Source organism: Rhinatrema bivittatum, chromosome 2, assembly GCF_901001135.1.
Source record: "Rhinatrema bivittatum chromosome 2, aRhiBiv1.1, whole genome shotgun sequence".
NCBI lineage: Eukaryota > Metazoa > Chordata > Amphibia > Gymnophiona > Rhinatrematidae > Rhinatrema > Rhinatrema bivittatum.
The window spans coordinates 21,401,531-21,423,290 of NC_042616.1; the positions used below are offsets into that span (position 1 = coordinate 21,401,531).

A 21,760-nucleotide genomic window follows, 5' to 3' on the forward strand; every position below is an offset into this window, starting at 1 on the left:
CTAATTCACATATTACAAAAAGTTCATTATTTAGCTGCTTTAGGGCAAGTTACCTCATTTCCAGTTTTGTTGTTTCACAGATAGGATGTTGCTGTGTGAGGTTTGGGAGTTAGCGCTGTTTAAATGTGATGGGTTTGATACAAAGGTGCTGAGAGTGTTTTCTGTTAGTTCACAAAGTGCCCGGTACAGGAGGGAATTAACTCTCCAGATTCTCTCTTTCTCTCATCCTCAGCCCGACCTGTCTCTGATTCTGACTACATTGAATAGAAAGGGAAAGTCTAAATCTCGCCCGTCTCCCATGGATGGTTTTATGGGTTCTGGGACTTCAGTGGAGCCCAGGAAGGGGGTTCTGCCTTCTCCAGAGCCAGATCCCTCCTCGGTGCAGCCTCTGGCAGAGCCCCTGGGATCAGAGGAGGGGGCAGGGCTGGCTCTGGATCCACTGCAGCCCAGGACTTTGGGCTCTCTGTGGATGGTTGTGGAGCGGCCGGAAGCGACAATGAGCAGCAAGTTGGAAAGGATTGATGGGGAAATCTCCTCAGTGACCCAGGAGAAGAAAATCTCTGCTCATGCTAAGCGGCTGCAGGCACCGGAGAGCAAGGTAGGACATTTACTCATTAATTCTCCTGGGTCCATTCAGGATAAAGTTTGTTAGAAGAAAAAGTAAGAATTTGGAAAATGTTGCCAAAAGAGAAATATTTTAGAATTATCAACTTTCCCAAGAGAGAATATTTCACCAGGGGAGATGATTAATAATTATTTAGGGGAGGCTTTGCAAATATCTAAGGAATCTCTTCTTCTAATTAACCCCATTTCTTTTCTAGTGAAAATTAAATGTATAAAGATCTTCTGTCTCTTGTTGCTGATCCACAAATTTCAAGGAAGAAGAAGTTGAACCCCAAAAGTAATTTTCTAAACCTTGGTCATTTTTAGTCTTCAATTCTCGGCCAGGTCACGTCTACACCTCTCCCTCCCCCGCTTTATTTATTTATTTGGTTTATATTATTTTATATACTGTTATTCTGATAACAATCATAACAGTTCACAGTATAAATATAAATAAAATCAGTGACCTCAGCCATCCAGTATCTCTCTGTCTCCTAGCAGATGTGGAGGTGCTATCCCCTTACCAGTTGGAGAAAGATCGAGCCCCGCTCTCCTGTGGTGATACCTAAAGGTCCCTCCCCCAGTTGAGAATTCCTGAGGTGATTTCCGAGATCCCTCAGATGTGCCTTGGTCCGGTAGCGGTTCCCAGGTTGGACTTTGTTGCTAAAGCAGCGGGTGCAGGAAGCAGAGCGTGGCGGTGAACGCCTAAGCCCTCTCCCCCCTCAGCCGGAGACCATCTCTGTACTCAGCCAGTAAGCGCTGAGCCTGGGTAAGTAGAGAAGATCTCCTCCGATTCAGAGATGTGGAAAGGCTTTGGTAAATCTTTCCTCCATTCTCCTTGCTCGGTGCGCCGTACCGACGACGACCCCGATCCCGTTGGGGCAAGGGAAGGAGGTTTCCGAGCAGGTTTAGTGGCCCCCTGATGGGCCAGGCCCCACTTCAGGCTCGGTGCGGTGCCATTTCCCCTCCTTGACCGTTAGTACGTGCGGTGCAGGCCGGCCCTGCTGTGCGCCTGACTCCACCCCTTAATGAGCGCGCATCTCTGCACATAACCGCGCGCATAAGCACAGTCGTACATTCGTGCACAACTGGATGCTTATACTTACGCTCGTCAGGGTGGATTTGTGCACACTCGAGTCCGTGCTGGCTGACTGAACACACAAGTTACAGTGAACTATGGCTCCAGCAACAAAGAAGCCCAAGCGCCCCCCTCTGCCGCCTGCCATATTAGGGCTGCGCAGCCTGACCTGGATCCTTCCTGTGTCAGCTCTGTGAGGAAGCCCAGGGAGGGCCGGACTCTCAGAACTTCTCCCAGTCGGAGGATGGGTCAGCCAGGACCTTATCTGTTAGCGCCCGGATCTGAGCAGTCCCGGGGCTGCGTCCTCCTTGGGAGAGGGCAGGTCAGGGGGGCTTACCCCAGATCCTCCTGGGCTAGGCATGGACCCAGCAACCTTTGCCTGGATGAAATTCTTTCAGGGCCTTCCAAGCCTTTGTTCAGGTGCAGTCGGCTGCTGCCCCAGCTGGGAAGGCCTCATCCTCCCAGCCCTATCCGCAGGCTTACCAAGGGTATCCCTGACAGGGACCCAGACCCCACGGATGACGAGGGGGTGCAGTCTCAGTGGAGGACAGGGAAATCCTTCCAGGCCTGGAGCCGTACCGGCCCATGCTATGATCTTTCCACAGAGATGAATTGCCAGTCCTGGCCTCCCAGACCCTGAGGACTCTGGGAGTTCCTGGCACAGACCCTGTGTCGGAACCAAAGAGGAGTCCCATCCTGGTGTCTCTACGGAAAGCCTCTTGCTATTTCCCGATTCTGGAAGCCATCCAGGAGGTGATTGACCTGGAGTGGGACACCCCGGAAGCAGCTTTCAAGGGGGTCTGACCGAGGAGGCCTTGGACCTTCTGGAGCCGGCGGTGTCTCCTCTCTTTGCCTCTTTGGCAATCCTTTCTTCTGCCAGACATTTTGCTTTCCTGATTACTTTCTTCATCTCTTTCAGTTTAACCAGATGTTCTTCCCTGTGTTTTTCTTCTTTTTGGGATCCTTTATTTTTCTCGAATGCGGTTCTTTTTATTTGTATTTTATCAGCCACCTTCTTTGAGAACCAGATCAGTTTCCTGTTTCTCTTGCTTTTGTTTACTCTTTTTTTTAATTTAAGTTTTATTAATCCATATTAATGCAATAACATTTGCATAAACAGATGCAGGAATATAGCAGTACAGAAAATCATGACATCTTAATGTAAGCAATAATGATAAAGCAAGCAAATAAGACAAGTGCTGCTTTGACTGGGATTCTTAAATTGTCTGAACGTCTGCATTATCCCTCGTCACTAGTAGATGTTGTCACTGAGTCGTAGACTCCACAGGGGCTGGATTTCCCCTCCATTGCAGATACGGATTCCCCGCCTGATTAAAGCCAGGAATGTTGTGTTGCTTCTGGGCAGTTACCTTGTATAAGATGCACATAGTGTCCAACTTTTGAAGTAAGAGGGCACCAGCTCCTGCTTCCACGTTGCTGCCAGTAATCACCGTGTGCCCAAACAGAATTGGGTAACCAGCTCTCTTTCACTCCCAGAGCCCTCAATGGGGACGTTCAGTGAAGCTCGGTCAGGGGACAAAATAATAGCTCTGCCCAAGATCCAGTGTATAATGTCCGATACTTCCTTCCACAGTCTTCCCACCTTAGGGCAATCCCACCACATAGGGATAAAAGGACCCAATTGACCACAACGTTTCCAGCAGAAACCACTGGAGCAGATTTTAGCACAGTGGAGCCTATGAAGGGATAAATGCCAGCGAAATAGAACTTTCAACCCATTTTCCACAAGGGAAGCGGATGTGGAATGCTTCTTGGCCTGTAAGAGGATCAGATCCCACTCTTCTCTGGAGAGAGACTTCTCTACATCTTTCTCCCATGCTTTGATATAGTTTGGTGTACATTGAGGAGCATTCTGTAGGAGGCCATAAATCTTGGAAAGCCCTCCCTTTACCCGATCTGCTCACTCACACCCTCCCTCAAACTGCGGTTTTCCCGGGCGCAGTTCCCCTTCTATGGATGCTTTCTTTATGAAATGACATATTTGCAGATAAGGGTAAACGTTAGGAGATTGTAACTGAAATAGTTCCCGAAGTTGAGCAAAGGTCATTTCCTAGAGTGTGGCAGATGGACTCAGGACCAATGAGTATAGTGTACTCCTGTTAGCAGTTGGAGACAGATCAGATTTCAATCTGATGTCAGCCCCTAGTACATATACCCCTGCAGGAAGTGCAGATCCTCAGTATTTTCCGTCTCCATAGCAGTTAGGAACTATCTGCACGCTCTCACAGCGTTAGAACCAAATTCAAAGGAGAAAACCAAAATTTAAAGAAGAAACTTACCTGAAGACGAGCCCCGCTCTCCTGCAGTGATACCCTCGGGTCCCTCCCCCAGTTGAGATTCCCGAGGTGATTTCCGTGGTCCCTCGGAGGTGAGCTTCGGTCCAGCGGCCGAATTGCGGCGAGGACCTAGCCCCCGATTCTCGGATGCGGCTGAGAGGCAGCGGGTGCACCCTCGAGCGCGGCGTTGAAGGTATTTGCTCTCTCCCCCCGCAGCCGAGACCGCCCATAACGAAGCCAGGAAGCACCGAAGACAAGGTAAGGTAGAAATCTTCGCTCGATTCCGGTCTCTGAGGTTTGAGGAGGAGCACAGGTCACCGATTGAGACCAGCACCACCAGGTTGATCCGCCCTACCAGGGCCAGGCCCTGGCTTTCCCAAGGGTCTGCCCACGTGGAGACCCCCCGAGGTGGTCACCATATTGCCTGCGTGCTCGCCGTTGCCATCTTGGCCGCTCCGTTCGCCGCTTGGCCGAGCGCACATCTATTTAGGCGCACAAAGTACATGTGTGCGTAGACCTGCGCGCTTATAACCCTTGCGCACATAAGCGGTGCATACAGGATGTGCGCGCCCTTCTAGTTGTGCGCATAACTACCCTTTGGGCGCACAACTGCACGCATAATCTACACGCTTGAGTTAGGCGCACCGGAGCGCATACGTTTACGCGCCAACAGCCATGGCACCACCAGAAACAGGCATAAAGGCTCAAGTCCTCTGCCCAGCATGCCACATCAGAACCTCACAAAGCAAGGAGGCTGACGCCCTGTGCATCCAGTGTGAGGAGGCCCTGGGAGATCCAGTTCAGTGCCAGTCCCGCCCAGGGCTGAGTACTAGCTCCTCAGGGGGTACCCTGGACCTAATAAATCCCACTGGGACCTCCCCACAGACGGGGACCCCCAAGGACACAGCACCCCTCAGCTTGGATCCAGTGTCTATCTCATGGGTGGAGTTCTTCAAAGGGGTCCACACCTTTGTTCAAATGCAAACTGAACCTATGACTGAGCAACCATATGCTCCACGGGAGGACCCTTATGCCCCAGGCCCCTCAAGACCTAGGCGCAGGCTTTCACTACCCAGAAGCTCCACTTCTGGGGACTCGGACATCTCTGAAGAGGAGGCCAAGCCCCTAGAAGAGGGGGAACTCCCACCGGGGACAGAGCCTCACCGAACCATGAGACGCTTCTTCATAAAAGAAGAGCTTCCGGACCTAGTCACCCAATGCCTGGCTGAGTTCGCCGTCTCGGGCCCAGGTACCCCGGGGGAACCTGGAACGAACCCCCTGCTGGAGGGCCTTTGCCAGCCCTCCCGCCATTTCCCACTGTTGCAAGCCGCACAACAGCTAATGGACCTGGAATGGAATGCTCCAGAGTCCTCGTTCAAAGGGGGACGAGCTTTGGCAGCCATGTACCCTCTGGATCCGGCAACCAAAGATCTGCTTGCCTGCCCAGGAGTCAACATCGTGGTCGCCAAAAGCACCACTATCCCAGTAGAGGGAGGAGCAGCGCTCAAGGATGCACATGACCGACGTCTGGAATCCATCCTTAAACAGTCCTTTGACGTGGCCGCTATGTCTCTACAAATTACGGCCTGCTGCACAGTGGTGACATGTGCCTGCTTAACCCAGACCAGGAACAACGCCCCGGGAGAAGACATGGAACAGGCAGTATCATTCCTTGCGGATGCTGCTTCCGATCTGGTGTGCACAGCGGCCAGAGGAGAGTCATCGGCCGTGTCGGCCAGGAGACAACTCTGGCTCCGAAGCTGGTCGGCCGATACATCTTCCAAAACGCGCCTTACAAGGATGCCTTTCAAAGGATCCCTCCTGTTCGGCAACGAACTAGAGAAACTAGCCAACAAATGGGGCGAGTCCCCACTGCCACGATTACCGTAGGATAAGACGAAGAGGAACCAGCGACCCTTCCCCAGATCCTCCAGGGGCAGAAGTTCACAGTGCTTCAATCCATACAGAAGCAGCTATCAAGCGCCCCGCCCTACCGGCAGGAACCAGTCCTTTCGGAACAAGCACAACAAAAGGGGAACCGGCTCGGGTTCAGGCCCCAGCCGTACCCAACAATGAGATTCAGCCGACCCATCCAAGGGAAGACGTCATAGGGGGCAGACTTGCTCTGTTTTACCGCAGATGGGTCGAGATAACTTCGGACAAGTGGGTCCTAGCCATCATTCGGGAGGGGTACTATCTGGATTTCCTACGCACCCCTCCGGACAAGTTCGTGGAGTCTCCCTGCCACGACCCCTTCCAAAAGGGCGGCAGTGGAAGTTACACTGTCCAGACTACTGGCCCTCGAGGCCATAACCCCAGTGCCTCCACAGGAAATAAATACTGGGCATTATTCCATTTATTTCATCATTCTCAAGAAAGAAGGAACGTTCAGGCCCATCCTGGACCTCAAGTTGGTCAACCGACACCTGAAGATTCCCCGATTCCGCATGGAAACTCTACGATCTGTAATAAGGGTGATACAACCGGGAGAGTTCCTCACTTCCCTGGATCTGTCGGAGGCCTACCTACACATCCCAATTCATCAGATACACCAGTGCTACCTACGCTTCAAAGTCCTGGACCGTCACTACCAGTTCCGGGCGCTACCCTTCGGGTTAGCCACAGCACCCCGGATGTTCACCAAGGTAATAGTGGTGGCAGCAACATTGAGGAAGGAAGGAATCCTCGTACATCCATATCTGGACGATTGGCTGATCAGGGCGAAGTCGCCAGAGGAAATCCACCAAGCAACCAACAGAGTCAAGAGCCTAGGATGGGTGGTCAACACGAACAAGAGTTCCCTACAGCCCTCACAGTCGTTGGAATATCTAGGAGTCCGGTTCGACACCAAAGAAGACAAGGTCAGCCTAACTCCCACAAGGAGATCAAAACTGTGGAACCGGTTGCAATCCTTGCTGAGCGATCCTCGTCCACAGTATGGGATTACCTGCAAGTCCTCGGCCTGATGGCATCCACACTGGAGGTGGTCCCATGGGCGCGAGCCCACATGAGGCCCCTACAGCACTCGCTCCTCTCATGATGGAGCCCACGGTCCCTGAACTACTCCGTACTTCTTATCACTCCCGAGCAGAGTCCAGACCCAGCTACAGTGGTGGCGGCAGACCAACCACATGAGTCAAGGATCAAGGCTGTCCTCCCCAACCTGGACCCTGCTAACCACAGATGCCAGTCTACAGGGATGGGGAGCACACTGCGAGGAGTTAACCGTCCAAGGGTAGTGGAACTCAGAAGAGGCAGGATGGAACATCAATCGCCTAGAAGCACGAGCAGTCAGGCTAGCCTGCCTGCGGTTCAATCACAGACTTCGAGACAAAGCGGTCAGAGTGATGTCAGACAACGCCACAACAGTGGTCTACATCAACCGACAAGGGGGAACCCGAAGCCAGCAGGTGTCCCTAGAAATAGACCCACTGATGGCATGGGCGGAAGCAAATCCCCAGGAGATCTCCACCATCCACATTGCCGGGAAGGACAACATCACGGCGGACTACCTCAGCAGGGAAAGCCTAGACCCAGGAGAATGGAGGTTGTCGCCCGCAGCCTTCCAATTGATAGTGAACCGATGGGGGACACCGGACATGGACCTTCTGGCAAACAGATCCAACGCCCAAGTACCCAGATTCTTCAGCCGCAGGCGGGAATCGATGCCCTTGTACAGACCTGGCCACTAGGGACCCTACTATACGCCTTCCCGCCATGGCCCCTCTTGGGCGCAATCATTCACAAGATACAGCGACACAGGGGACTAGTCCTTCTGGTAGCTCCGGATTGACCAAGAAGACCGTGGTATGCAGACATGAGAAGACTGCTGGCAGGGAAACCCCTACCTCTGCCTCCACACAGGGACCTGCTTCAACAGGATCCGATCCTCCTCGAGGACCCAGCTCAATTCCTCTCTTACGGTCTGGCCATTGAGAGGGCTCGCCTGAGAAAGAGCGGATACTCGGGGGCTGTAATTGACAACCTTCTCCGAGCACACAAGTTCTCCACTTGGTTAACGTACATAGGGATTTGGAGGGTATTTGAAGCATGGTGCGAAGACCATGACATCAAACCACGCTCATTTAAAGTCCCCGTGATCCTGGAATTCCTACAGAACGGACTTCAGAAGGGACTGTCCCTCAACTCCATCAAGGTACAGGTAGCAGCTTTGTCATGCTACGGCTCCAAGAGTGAGGGAGAGAGCCTCTCACCCGGACGTGTCATGCTTCCTGAACGGAGTCAAACACATTCGCCCACCCCTAAAGTGGCCGGTGCCCCTGTGGAACCTCAATCTCGTTCTGGACTTCCTAGCGGGAACCACCTTCAGAGCACTCCGAGGTCTGTCCCTCCGCCTGCTAACCTTGAAGACTGCATTCTTACTGGCAGTCTGTTCAGCCTGCCGCATCTCGGAACTGCAAGCACTATCCTGCCGTGAACCATTCCTCAGGCTCACCCCGGGATCCATCCAGCTACGCACGGTTCCCTCGTTCCTCCCCAAAGTGGTCTCACACTTTCATCTTAACCAGACCATCTCGCTACCATTGGCGGATGCCTTGAAGAATTCGGAAGAAGCCCGTAGTCTACACCACCTCAACATCGGCAAACTGTTATCCAGATATCTGGAAATGTCGGAACCCATACGAAAAACGGACCATCTTTTCGTCCTTCACAGCGGGAAGAGATTAGGGGAAGCGGCCTCGCGGGCAACCATAGCCCGCTGCATCAAGGAAGTCATCAAGGCGGCCTACGTAGAAGCAGGCAAACCACCACCTCTACAGGTCAAGGCCCATTCTACCAGAGCCCAGGCAGTATCCTGGGCAGAAACTAGAATGCTGTCACCTGCCGAGATCTGCAGGGCGGCGACCTGGTCCTCCATCCATACCTTCTCCAGATTCTACTGTCTGGGTGTTCAGGCACGGGAGGACACGACATTTGCAAGGGCAGCACTAAGTGGGTCATGGGCAGCCTCCCACCCGGTTCGGGAGTAGCTTTTATACACCCCAATAGTCCTGAGTCCATCTGCTACTCGCTAGGAAATGGAGAAATTACTTACCTGATAATTTCGTTTTCCTTAGTGTAGACAGATAGACTCGGCATCCCACCCTTGGCTGCAGTTACGCATGGACTTTTCTTTTTTTTTTTTTTTTAAATTTGTAATTTATTGAAAACAGCACAACACGCATGGACTTTTCAAAGTGATTCATGGGCATCCATCGGGCCAGAGAAAGGCAACGTCTGAGGAACCGCACGGTGAGGTTCAGTCCTTGGTTTGCATTTTCTCCCCATCGCAGGTAAAATGCAGCAAAAAAAGAGACTCAAAGTAAACACGCCCAAGGGATCCAACGCCGAGCGAGTCTAACGAGCGGCCATCTTGGTTCTGCCCCCAAGAAGGCGAGGTTTTAACTAGATTTGAATATGGACAGAGAGGGAGCAAGACTCATGGACTCAGGAAGTCTCTTCCAGGCACTCGGCAAAGCAAGGTGGAAAGCACAGAATTGAAAAGTGGCAGTGGTGGAGAAAGACACAGATAAGGGCAACTTGCCTGATGAATGGCGTTGACGAGGAAGGAAAAGAAAAGAAAAAGAAAATGAGGAGCTGCAGAGTGAATGCATTTGTAGGGGAGGGAGGGAGAGAAGCTTGAACTGTAGGTGGAAGTGGACAGAGCCAATGTAGCGACCTGAGAAGAGGGGTTACATGATCATAGCGAGGTTAAAGACAGAGAGGTCATGCAGCTGAATGTTGAAGAGATTGCAGGGGAGAAAAATGAGTCAGCGGCAGGTCAGCAAAGAGCAAGTTATAGAAGACACAATGCTAGGTTCCATATTAGGTGCTACCACCCAAGAAAGAGATCTAGGCGTCATAGTGGATAACACATTGAAATCGTCGGCCCAGTGTGCTGTGGCAGTCAAAAAAGCAAACCGAATGTTAGGAATTATTAGGAAGGGAATGGTGAATAAAACGGAAAATGTCATAATGCCTCTGTATTGCTCCATGGTGAGACCGCACCTTGAATAGTGTGTACAATTCTGGTCGCAGCATCTCAAAAAAGATATAATTATGATTATTATTATTTATTATCATCTAATTTGTACTTTGTTCCTTCAACTTTTGTTAATTGTAAACCGGTATGATGCGATTTCCATCGCGAATGCCGGTATAGAAAAACTTAAAATAAATAAATAAATAAATAATTGCGATGGAGAAGGTACAGAGAAGGGAGACCAAAATGATAAGGGGAATGGAACAGCTCCCCTATGAGGAAAGACTAAAGAGGGTTAGGACTTTTCAGCTTTGAGAAGAGATGGCTGAGGGGGGATATGATAGAGGTGTTTAAAATCATGAGAGGTCTAGAATGGGTAGATGTGAATTGGTTATTTACTCTTTTAGGTATTAGAAAGACTAAGGGGCACTCCATGAAGTTAGCAAGTAGCACATTTAAAACTAATCGGAGAACGTTCTTTTTCACTCAACGCACAATTAAACTCTGGAATTTGTTGCCAGAGGACGTGGTTAGTGCAGTTAGTGTAGCTGTGTTTATAAAAGGATTGGATAAATCTTGGAGGAGAAGTCCATTACCTGCTATTAATTAAGATGACTTAGAAAATAGCCACTGCTATTATTAGCAACAGTAACATGAAATAGACTTAGTTTTTGGGTACTTGCCAGGTTCTTATGGCCTGGATTGGCCACTGTTGGAAACAGGATGCTGGGCTTGATGGACCCTTGGTCTGACCCAGTAATGAATGTTCTTATGAGGTGATAAGAGAGGGGAGGAGTGTTTTGGTGGCAGGCTCAGAGAGGAAGGGGTAGATTTTAGCAGTGTTATAGAGGAAGAACTGACTCACTGTAGCAGTGTTTTGGATATGCAGAAGGAGGGAGATGCATCAAAGATGACCCAAAGTTAGGGGCTGAGCAAACCAGGAGGATGAGAGCACAGAGAGCCCTCCTGATGTGACAGAATCAGTTGTTCCTGATGTTCTGGATAAAGCTATGTTAGATCTTGGGTTTTATTATTCAGATTTATCCAGGCAGAGACGATTGATATTCTCTGTCTCTGGGATTAGACTTGTAAACCCTGAGGCCCAGAAAGGAAACTGAGTACAGGGGAACAAGTCTGGCAGTTCCTGGGGATGAGGGGTCCTGGTGTCCCCTCTTCCATGATAAAATGCTATGAGATTAAAGCCAGCTGAGCCCCTCCACGTGTCCCTGAGTGTTTCTGGTTTGTGTTTCAGGTGCCGGTGACGTTTGAGGACATCGCGGTCTCTTTCTCCCAGGACGAGTGGGGGTATTTAGATGAAGAGCAGAAGGAGCTTTACAGGGAGGTGATGAAGGAGAATTATGAGACCCTGAGCTCCCTAGGTCTAGGTAAGGATTGCATTATCTGCATTTCTAGTATACACAGAGGATGTTTTACTAAATGTCATTGGGTCAATGCCTCACAGTAAATGTGCACACAGCCCTGGATTTCCCCCCTTCTCTTGTGTAGGGAATAGGAAGGGCGAGATTGAGGCAGACAGAGCTGGGGTGAATCCCCTGATAAGAAATTGGCAGCTTATCACTGATGCTGTAAGAATGAAGCAGCCCGGTGTATCCCCAGAGCCCTCCGTCTCCTGTGGACTTCAATTACATCCGACCAATGGGTATTGACAATCGTTGCTCAAGGTTACCTTCTAAACTTCCTCGCCCTGCCACCGGCCTCTGCAGACGTGGAGAACGTCCGACAATTCTATTCTTCTGGATCAAGAGGTTTCCCTCCTTCTCTAGTCAAGGGCAATAGAACTATTTCCGCACTCACAGCAAGGCCTAGGATTCTATTTCCGGTACTTTCTGATCCCCCAAAAATCGGGGGGTGTTCGTCCAATTCTGGACCTACGTGCTCTCAACAAGTACCTCCAGCGGGAAAAGTTCAAGATGGTAACCTTGGGATCGCTTCTACCCTTTCTACAAAGAGGAGACTGGCTCTTCTCTCTGGACCTCCAGGACGCATACACCCACATTGCGATAGCTCCAGCTCATCGGAAGTATCTCAGGTTTTTAGTAGGCCCCAAGCACTATCAATATCAAGTGCTTCTGTTCGGCCTAGCGTCTGCACCACGAGTCTTCACCAAATGTTTTGGGGTTGTAGCAGCTTTCCTCAGAAACCAAGGTGTTCATGTCTACCCCTATCTGGATAATTGGTTAATCAGGGCTTCAACTCAGCAAGCTGCTCGGTCGTCCCTCGAATTAACTCTACACACTCTAATTTCGCTAGGATTTCTCGTCAATTATGAAAAATCTTATTTTCCTAGCGTGTAGCCAGATGGACTCAGAACAAGTGGGTATAGTGTGCTCGTGCTAGCAGTTGGAGACGGATCTGACGTCAGCACATGGTACATATACCCCTGCAGGAAGTGCAGACGCTCAGTAATTTCCGTCTCCAAAGCAGTTTGGAGCTACCTCACGCTCGCTGAGCGTGCTTCCAAATTCTAACGACTAAATGTCATAGAAGAATCCTACCTGAAGACGAGCCCCGCACTCCTGCGGTGATACCCTCGGGTCCCTCCCCCAGTTGAGTTTCCCGAGGTGATTTCCGTGGTCCCTCAGAGGTAAGAGCCTCGGTCCGGTGGCCGAATCGCGGCAGGGATCTAGCCCCCGAGTGAGAAGGGCTAGGGCGCGGCTGAGAGGCGCCTCGGTCCCGATCCATTCGCAGTGAGGACTTGGCCCCCGAGCGAGACAAGTTCGGGCGCGGCCTAGAGGCAGCGGGTGCACTTCCTCGAGCGCGGCAGTGACGGTAATCACCCTCTCCCCCCGCATCCGGAGACCGCCCGGGTTGCAGCCGGGAAGCGCCGAAGATCAGGTAAGGCGTACATCTTTTACTTTTGCTGGTCTCCGAAGAGCAAGGATTGGCGGGGTCTGCCTACGGGAGGCCCGCCGAGGAGGTCGCCATTTTGTCTGCATTGTTCAGGTACCGAGCGCACACTGATAGGCACACACTGATAAGCGTACAGTGGTAAGATGCACACTGATAGGCGCACATGGATAGGCGCACAGTGTAAGACAGGCGTACAGTGATAGACGCACATTGATAAGCGCACATTGTTAAGCGCACATTAATAGGCACACTTAATAGGCGCATATATTCAAGCACCTCGCGCATACGGCATAGCGCATAGTATCGGCGCATAGAGTTAACAGACGCGATGGAGCTTATGAGAGCCCATGCGTCCTCAGAGGCGGCACCTCCAGAATCCGGCATTAAAACTCTAGGCCTCTGCTCAGCATGCCACCTTAGAGCTACACAGAGCGAGGAAGTGGATTCCCTATGCGCCCAATGTGAAGAGGCCCTGGGAGTTCCGGGCCAGGGCTGGTCTCAGCCCAGATTAATTGCCTGTTCCTCAGGGAACACCCCGGACCCGGCAGGCCGAGCTGAGCAGCCGGGGAACCTGAGAGACGTGGTGCCCCTAAGGCTAGAACCTGCTTCGCTCTCCTGGGTGGTATTGTTGAAAGGGATTCACGCCTTTGTCCAGATGCAGTCTGATCCCCGAACGGACCCATACGCTCCAGATGACCCTGCCCCTGGACCCTCTAGATCTAGGCATCGACACCCTCCACCTGGAAGCCCCACTTATGGGGATTCAGATTACTCTGAGGAAGAAGGCGAGCTCCCAGAGGAGGGAGAACTTCCCTCAGGGATAGAGCCGTATCGGACCATGAGACGCTTCTTTCCTAAGGAGGATCTCCCGGACCTGATCTCTCAATGCCTGTCTGAGTTGGCTATCCCAGGCCATAACACCCCAGGGGAACCTAGAATGAACCCCCTGCTAGAGGGCCTTCGTCAAACGGCCCACCATTTTCCCCTCCTACAAGCAGCACAACAGTTAATCGACCTGGAGTGGAATGCGCCAGAGGCTTCATTCAAAGGGGGTCGGGCCTTGTCTGGTATGTACCCCCTGGACTCGGCAACCAAGGAGCTGCTGGCGTGCCCCAAGGTAGACGCCATAGTGTGCGCAATTGTGAAGCGCACCACCATTCCAGTGGAGGGAGGAGCAGCCCTCAAGGACACACATGACCGGCGCTTGGACGCCATTCTGAAACAAGCCTTTGAGGTAGCAGCCATGTCCCTACGAATTGCGACCTGCTGCACAGTGGTGACGCGTTCCTGTTTATCACAAGCCAGGAACAACACCATGGGAGAAGATATGGAATCAGCTCTCTCGTTTCTCACTGACGCTACTTCCGACCTAGTCCGTACGGCAGCCAAGGGAGTGTCATCCTCAGTGGCAGCCAGGAGACAGCTCTGGCTACGAAATTGGTCAGCCGACTCTTCCTACAAGACACGCCTGACAAGAATGCCCTTTAAGGGATCCCTCCTGTTCGGCAGTGACCTCGAGAAGCTGGCTAACAAATGGGGCGCCTCTCCATTACCCCGTCTACCAGAAGACAAGTTGAGGAGAAGTCAGCGCCCTTTTCCTAGGCCATCCAGAGGTAGAAGCTCTCAACACTTCAACCCCTACAGGAATAGCTACCAAGCACCTCGTTCTCAGGCCAGGAACCAGTCCTTTCGGACCAGGCATAACAAGAGGGGAGCCGGCTTGGGTTCGGGCTCCGGCCGTACCCCATAATGAGAATCAGCCGACCCATCCGGGGGAAGAAGCCATAGAGGGCAGGCTAATCCTATTCTACCGCAGATGGGTCGAGATTACTTCGGACCAGTGGGTCCTCGCCATCATCCGAGCAGGGTATTACCTGGATTTCCTTCGCATCCCTCCGGACAAGTTTGTGGAATCTCCATGTCCACCCCCCAAGAGGGCGGCACTGGAAGCTACCTTGTTGAGGCTTCTGGCTTTAAAAGCCATAATCCCAGTGCCTGCATGGGAGATAAATTCCGGGCATTACTCCATTTATTTCATTGTACCCAAGAAAGAGGGCACTTTCAGGCCCATCCTGGACCTCAAGTCAGTCAACCGATACTTAAGGGTCCCGAGATTTCGCATGGAAACTCTGCGGTCAGTCAGAAATGCAGTACAGCCAGGGGAGTTTCTCACGTCCCTGGACCTGTCAGAGGCCTACCTGTATATCCCAATTCATCGGGATCATCAGCGCTACTTGCGCTTCAAAATCCTGCAGCAGCACTTCCAGTTCCGGGCTTTACCCTTCGGGTTAGTCATTGCGCCACGGACCTTCACCAAAGTAATAGTTGTGGTGGCGGCGTCACTCCGGAAGGAAGGAATCCTCGTCCATCCCTACCTGGACGATTGGCTGATCAGGGCAAAGTCACCGGAGGAGAGCCATCAGGCAACCAACAGAGTTGTATCCCTTCTGGAAAGCCTAGGATGGGTAGTCAATACAAACAAAAGTTCCCTACAGCCTTCCCAGTCGCTGGAATACCTGGGGGTCCGATTCGACACCCAGGCAGACAAAGTCAGCCTGACCTCCAAGAGGAGATCAAAACTCCGGAATCGTCTACGGAGCCTGCTGAGTGCCACCCGGCCCACAGCGTGGGATTATCTACAGGTCCTCGGCCTAATGGCATCCACTCTGGAAGTAGTCCCATGGGCACGGGCACATATGAGGCCGTTACAACGCTCCCTCCTCTCTCGGTGGAGCCCACGATTACAGAATTACACCGTACATCTACCTCTACCGGCCAGGGTTCGGAACCAGCTACGGTGGTGGTTGCAGCCTGGCCACACAAGCCGGAGGTCAAAAATGTCCCCCCCAACATGGACCCTGCTCACTACGGATGCCAGTCTGAGCAGATGGGGAGCGCACTGCGAAGAGCTCACCATCCAAGGGCGGTGGAACAGAGAGTCGGGGTGGAACATCAACCGACTAGAGGCACGGGCGGTCAGGTAAGCTTGCCTGCGATTTGCCCACAGGCTTCGAAACAGAGCAGTCAGAGTGATGTCGGACAACGCCACCACGGTGGCATACATCAACCGACAGGGCGAAACCAGAAGCCAACAGGTTTCCTTAGAAATAGCCCCCCTGATGGCCTGGGCGGAAGCAAATCTCCGGGACATCTCCGCCGTCCATATTGCCGGGAAGGACAACACCACGGCAGACTTCCTCAGCAGAGAAAGCCTAAATCCGGGGGAATGGCAGCTGTCCCCCACAGCCTTCCAGATGATTGTGGACCGGTGGGGGATCCCAGGCATGAACCTACTAGCGGACAGGTCCAACGCTCAAGTACCCAGATACTTCAGTCGCAGACGAAATCCGTTATCCCACGGGATCGACGCCCTGGTTCAGCCATGGCCTTAGGGGATCCTGCTGTATGCCTTTCCTCCATGGCCCCTGCTGGGAGCCATTCTACACAAGATTCAGCGGCACAGAGGCCTAGTTCTTCTAGTGGCCCCGGACTGGCCAAGAAGACCCTGGTACGCGGACATGAGAAGACTACTGGCAGGGGAGCCTCTACCCCTGCCCCCTCATCAGGACCTGCTACGACAAGCTCCCATCCTCCACGAGGATCCAGCTCAATTCTCTCTTACGGGCTGGCCATTGAGAGGGCTCGACTGAAGAAAAGAGGATATTCAGGGGTGGTAATAGATACACTCCTCCGAGCACGCAAGTTCTCCACATCACTGACGTATATAAGGATCTGGAGAGTATTTGAAGCTTGGTGCGAAACTCGCAGCACCAATCCACATGCAGCAAAAATCCCATTCATTTTGGATTTCCTGCAAGATGGACTTCAGAAGGGTTTGTCCCTCAGTTCCATCAAGGTCCAGGTAGCAGCGTTATCCTGCTACGGCCCCTGGAGTGACGGCAACAGCATTGCCACGCACCCAGACGTTTCACGTTTCCTGAAAGGAGTCAAACACATTCGACCGCCACTAAGGTGGCCGGTGCCCCTGTGGAACCTCAACCTAGTGTTGGAATTCTTAGCAGGATCCGCCTTCAGACCCCTCAGGGGCCTGTCTCTCCGTTTATTAACCTTGAAGATGGTGTTCTTACTAGCGGTATGTTCAGCATGCCGCATCTCAGAGCTACAGACGCTGTCCTGCCGGGATCCATTTCTCAGGATCACCCCAGGGACTATCCATCTTCGCACGGTTCCCTCCTTCTTACCCAAAGTAACCTCACACTTTCACCTCAACCAATCCATATCCTTACCAACTACGGAAGGGTTGGAAAAGTCAGAAAACGTCGAGTACTGCATCATCTCGACATCGGCAGGATACTGTCCAGATACCTGAAAATGTCGGAAGCAGTACGAAAGACGGACCACCTATTCGTCCTGCACAGTGGGAATAGACAAGGAGAAGCAGCCTCACGGGCGACTATTGTCCGCTGGATCAAAGAAGTTATAACGGCGGCCTACGTAGAAGTGGGAAAACCACCACCTCTACGGGTCAAGGCCCACCCTACCAGAGCACAAGCGGCCTCCTGGGCAGAAACTAGACTGCTGTCACCCGCCGAGATATGTCGGGCAGCAACGTGGTCCTCCATTCATACCTTCTCCAGATTTTACTGTCTGGACGTCCAGGCCAGGGAGGACTCAGCACTCGCAAGGGCAGTCCTAAACGGACCTCGGGCAGCCTCCCTCCCAGTCAGGGAGTAGCTTTTGTACATCCCACTTATTCTGAGTCCATCTGGCTACACGCTAGGAAATGGAGAGATTACTTACCTGATAATCTTGTTTTCCTTAGTGTAGACAGATGGACTCAGCATCCCGCCCGGCTGCCGATATACATGAGGTTTCACCGATTCAAGGTAAGCCATGTTTTCTTACATAGGGCATCCACCCTGCCGGGTGTCGACGCCTTCTGGTTGAGAACACTGGCGGTCTCCAGCTACTGTCAATCGGTCAGGTCAATCATTTTGAGTTGATCAATAGGTCAGTCACACATATATCCAAGAAAGCTTTTGCAAGGAAGATTACTGAGCGTCTGCACTTCCTGCAGGGGTATATGTATCATGTGCTGACGTCAGATCCGTCTCCAACTGCTAGCACGAGCACACTATACCCACTTGTTCTGAGTCCATCTGTCTACACTAAGGAAAACGAGATTATCAGGTAAGTAATCTCTCCATTAGTCCCATCTCAAACCTTGTCGTTCATTGGAGCAGACTTGGACACTTTGCGAACAAAAGCTTTTCTTCCTCAGCAACGAACACAAACTCTCGTGTCTTTCGCTCACCAGTTACAGTCTCAGCATGCTGCGACAGCTCGCCAGTTCCTCGTCCTTCTGGGACACATGGCGTCCTCAGTCCATGTCACACCAATGGCCCGCTTGGCCATGAGACTCATGCACTGGACTCTCAGGTCACAATGGATACAGGCCACTCAGCCTCTGTCAACCATTGTCTATGTCACCGACTCACTCCGTCTTGTCTCTCGCATGGTGGAAAAATCAGAACAATCTCCTCCAAGGACTGCCCTTTCAAATTCCAAATCCTCAAGTCATTCTCACTACCGACGCTTCCAACCTCGGGTGGGGAGCCCACGTGGCCAATCTACAGACACAAGGGTCTTGGTCTCTAGAAGAAGCTAAACACCAAATAAATTTCCTGGCGCTTCGAGCAATAAGATACCCTCTCAGGGCATTCCAGGATCGCCTCTCAAATCAAGTCATCCTGATTCAGACGGACAACCAGGTGGCCATGTAGTACATCAACAAGCAGGGAGGCACAGGCTCCTTCCTTCTGTGTCAGGAAGCTGCGCAGATATGGGCGGAAGCTCTCTCCCACTCGATGTACCTCAGGGCCACCTACTTGCCAGGAGTGGACAATGTACTAGCAGACAAGCTTTAGTCGTGTCTTCCAACCACACGAGTGGTCTCTCAACCTCTCGCTAGCAAACTCCATCTTCAGACACTGGGGATATCCTCAGACAGACCTCTTTGCGTCCCCTCAGAACCACACAGTGGACAAGTACTGCTCCCTCATTCGCAGCAAACACTCTCAGCCCAGAGATGCATTCTCCTTCTCATGGGCAACCGGTCTACTTTAATCATTCCCTCCACTTCCTCATGTGACTCTGCTGCTGCGTGAATTACTTTGGTTGCTGCTCCAGCAGTGGATTAAATTCTAAATATTAACTCTTGTTTTTAGATCTCTGAAGTTTAATGGTCCATGATTATTATTATTTTAATTTGTTATTATAATATTTCGTTTGGCAGATCCGCTATAAGCAGATTATAAATGTTATTAAATAAATAGTAGATAAGCCCTGAGGAACCAGACCTATAGGAATCCTAAAGGAGGGACCTGTATAATCTCCAAAGTTCCTTATTGCATCAGCTTTATTTCTGTATCCTACACAGTATGGTAAAGAGAACCCACTGATTTTCTTAACTTCACTGAATATTTCTATAGAGAGATCATAGAGAGGTTTTCATAGGCATCACATAAAGCTTCTGCTAAGTCACAGAATTCTTTAATATCGAGAGATCCCATGCATTCATTATGTGATCCTTCTAAACATCTCATCTCAGGTTATTGGTAGCGTTCCATGCCATTGTCTCTTACACATGATTAATTCCTTCTTTTTATATCCAGCAGACAATGAGGTCATACAGAAAGAGAAGAGGGAGGAGAATCGAGAAGAACACCCTATAGTATTGGCACTTACACCAAGACAATCAGGAAATGTCTGTGAGAATTTTGCCCAGAGTACTGAGGGGGGAGACATTAGCCAAAGACAGCATGAATCAGAGAAGAAGGAGCAAGTCTCTGCAGGAGAGTCACCGGATGGAGTCACTCCTTGTGACATCCCTGAGCACCAGAGACATCTGAGAAGAGAGAATCCCTTCCAAAGTAATAACAGTGATCAAATGACTTCTGACTTCCAGCAGAAAGAGGAGGAAGGGAAGAAATCCTTTCACTGTGACACCTGTGGGAAAAACTTTAATAGAAAATGTCATTTTGTCTTGCACCAGAGAAGTCACACAGGAGAGAGACCTTTTCCATGCAACCAGAAGTTAACCCTGAAATTACACCAGAGAATCCACACTGAAGGGAGCACTTTTACTTGTATTAAATGCAAGAAAACCTTTTCTTGCAGGGAATCCTTAGTAATACACCAAAGAATGCACACAGGTAAGAGACCCTCTCATTGCCCTCAAGATGGGGAATCGTACAGTTCTGAGTTCTCTTTATTAGAAAAACCATTTAAATGTACTGAATGTGGTAAAAGCTTCAATGACAAGGCATATCTCAGACAGCATCAGAAAATCCATACCGGGGAAAAACAATTTAAATGTACTGAATGTGGTAAATGCTTTCGTCGGAAGACCAATCTCATGCAACATCAGAAAATTCATACTGGAGAAAAACCATTTAAATGTACTGAATGTGGTAAAAGCTTCTCTCGGAAAGCGCATTTAATATTGCATCAGAGAATTCATACTGGAGAAAAACCATTTAAATGTACTGAATGTGGGAAAAGCTTCTCTCGGAAGGCATCTCTTACATCGCATCAGAGAGTCCATACTGGAAAAAAACCATTTAAATGTACTGAATGTGGTAAAAGCTTCAGTGACAAGGCATGTCTCAGGCAGCATCATAGAATCCATACTGGAGAAAAACCATTTAAATGTACTAATTGTGGTAAAAGCTTCAGTGACAAGGCATATCTCAGACGCCATCAGAAAATCCATGCTGGAGAAAAACGATTTAAGTGTACTGAATGTGGTACAAGTTTACGTGACAAGGCATATCTCAGACAGCATCAGAAAATCCATACTGGGGAAAAACGATTTAAATGTACTGAATGTGGTAAAAGCTTCAATGACAAGGCATATCTCAGACGCCATCAGAAAATCCATGCTGGAGAAAAACGATTTAAGTGTACTGAATGTGGTACAAGTTTACGTGACAAGGCATATCTCAGACAGCATCAGAAAATCCATACTGGGGGAAAACCATTTAAATGTACTGAATGTGGTAAATGCTTTCGTCAGAAGACCAATCTCATGCAACATCAGAAAATTCATACTGGAGAAAAACAATTTAAATGTACTGAATGTGGTAAAAGCTTCTCTACAAAAGCACATTTAATATTGCATCAGAGAATTCATACTGGAGAAAAACCATTTAAATGTACTGAATGTGGTAAAAGCTTTAGTCGGAAGACCAATCTCAAGCAACATCAGAACATTCATACTGGAAAAAAACAATTTAAATGTACTGAATGTGGTAAAAGCTTCAGTGACAAGGCATGTCTCAGACAGCATCAGAGAATCCATACTGGAGAAAAACCATTTAAATGTACTGATTGTGGTAAAAGCTTCGGTTACAAGTCATGTCTCAGACAGCATCAGAAAATCCATACCGGAGAAAAACCATTTAAATGTACTGAATGTGGTAAATGCTTTCGTCAGAAGACCCATCTCATGCAACATCAGAAAATTCATACTGGAGGAAAACCAAGTTAATGTACTGTGTCTGGTAAAAACTTCAGTAGAAAGGAAGACCTTGTAAGCCACCAGAAAAGTTGCATAGGAGTTAAATTCAGTTCACATGCTTTCATATAGTTTTGGAATAGAAGAGTGGCCTAATAAAGATATTAAAATGCCAGATGCAAGAACAATAAAACTTCTCCATTTCCATCAAGTAAGCTATAAGAATCAGGGAGGTTGATATTCAGATGCCAGAAAGCTGGATAAGTAGGACTTATCCTTCTATCTTACTGCTGCTGAATATCCAGTTATGTTCAAAGGCTGAAAAAGCTGTGGGTGGGCAGTGGGTGGATCAGAGGAGTGCTACTTAGCTGGAAAAGTTATTCAGCTAAGTAGCGATTTTGGCAACATGGGTGTTTTGCATGATTTGTAGTTGATTTTTTTTGCCCTGT

The 21,760-nt window shown here is 50.2% G+C and overlaps 1 protein-coding gene across 1 annotated transcript; it reads left to right on the forward strand.

The window, feature by feature from the left end:
- The first annotated feature begins 11,289 nt into the window (after positions 1-11,289).
- On the forward strand, positions 11,290-21,496 carry LOC115083649 (oocyte zinc finger protein XlCOF6-like). Its single transcript, XM_029587596.1, is given in 2 exon segments — positions 11,290-11,346; positions 19,468-21,496. Coding segments are annotated over 2 exon segments (2,016 nt in total). The 5' UTR covers positions 11,290-11,306; the 3' UTR covers positions 21,444-21,496.
- Positions 21,497-21,760: the final 264 nt, after the last annotated feature.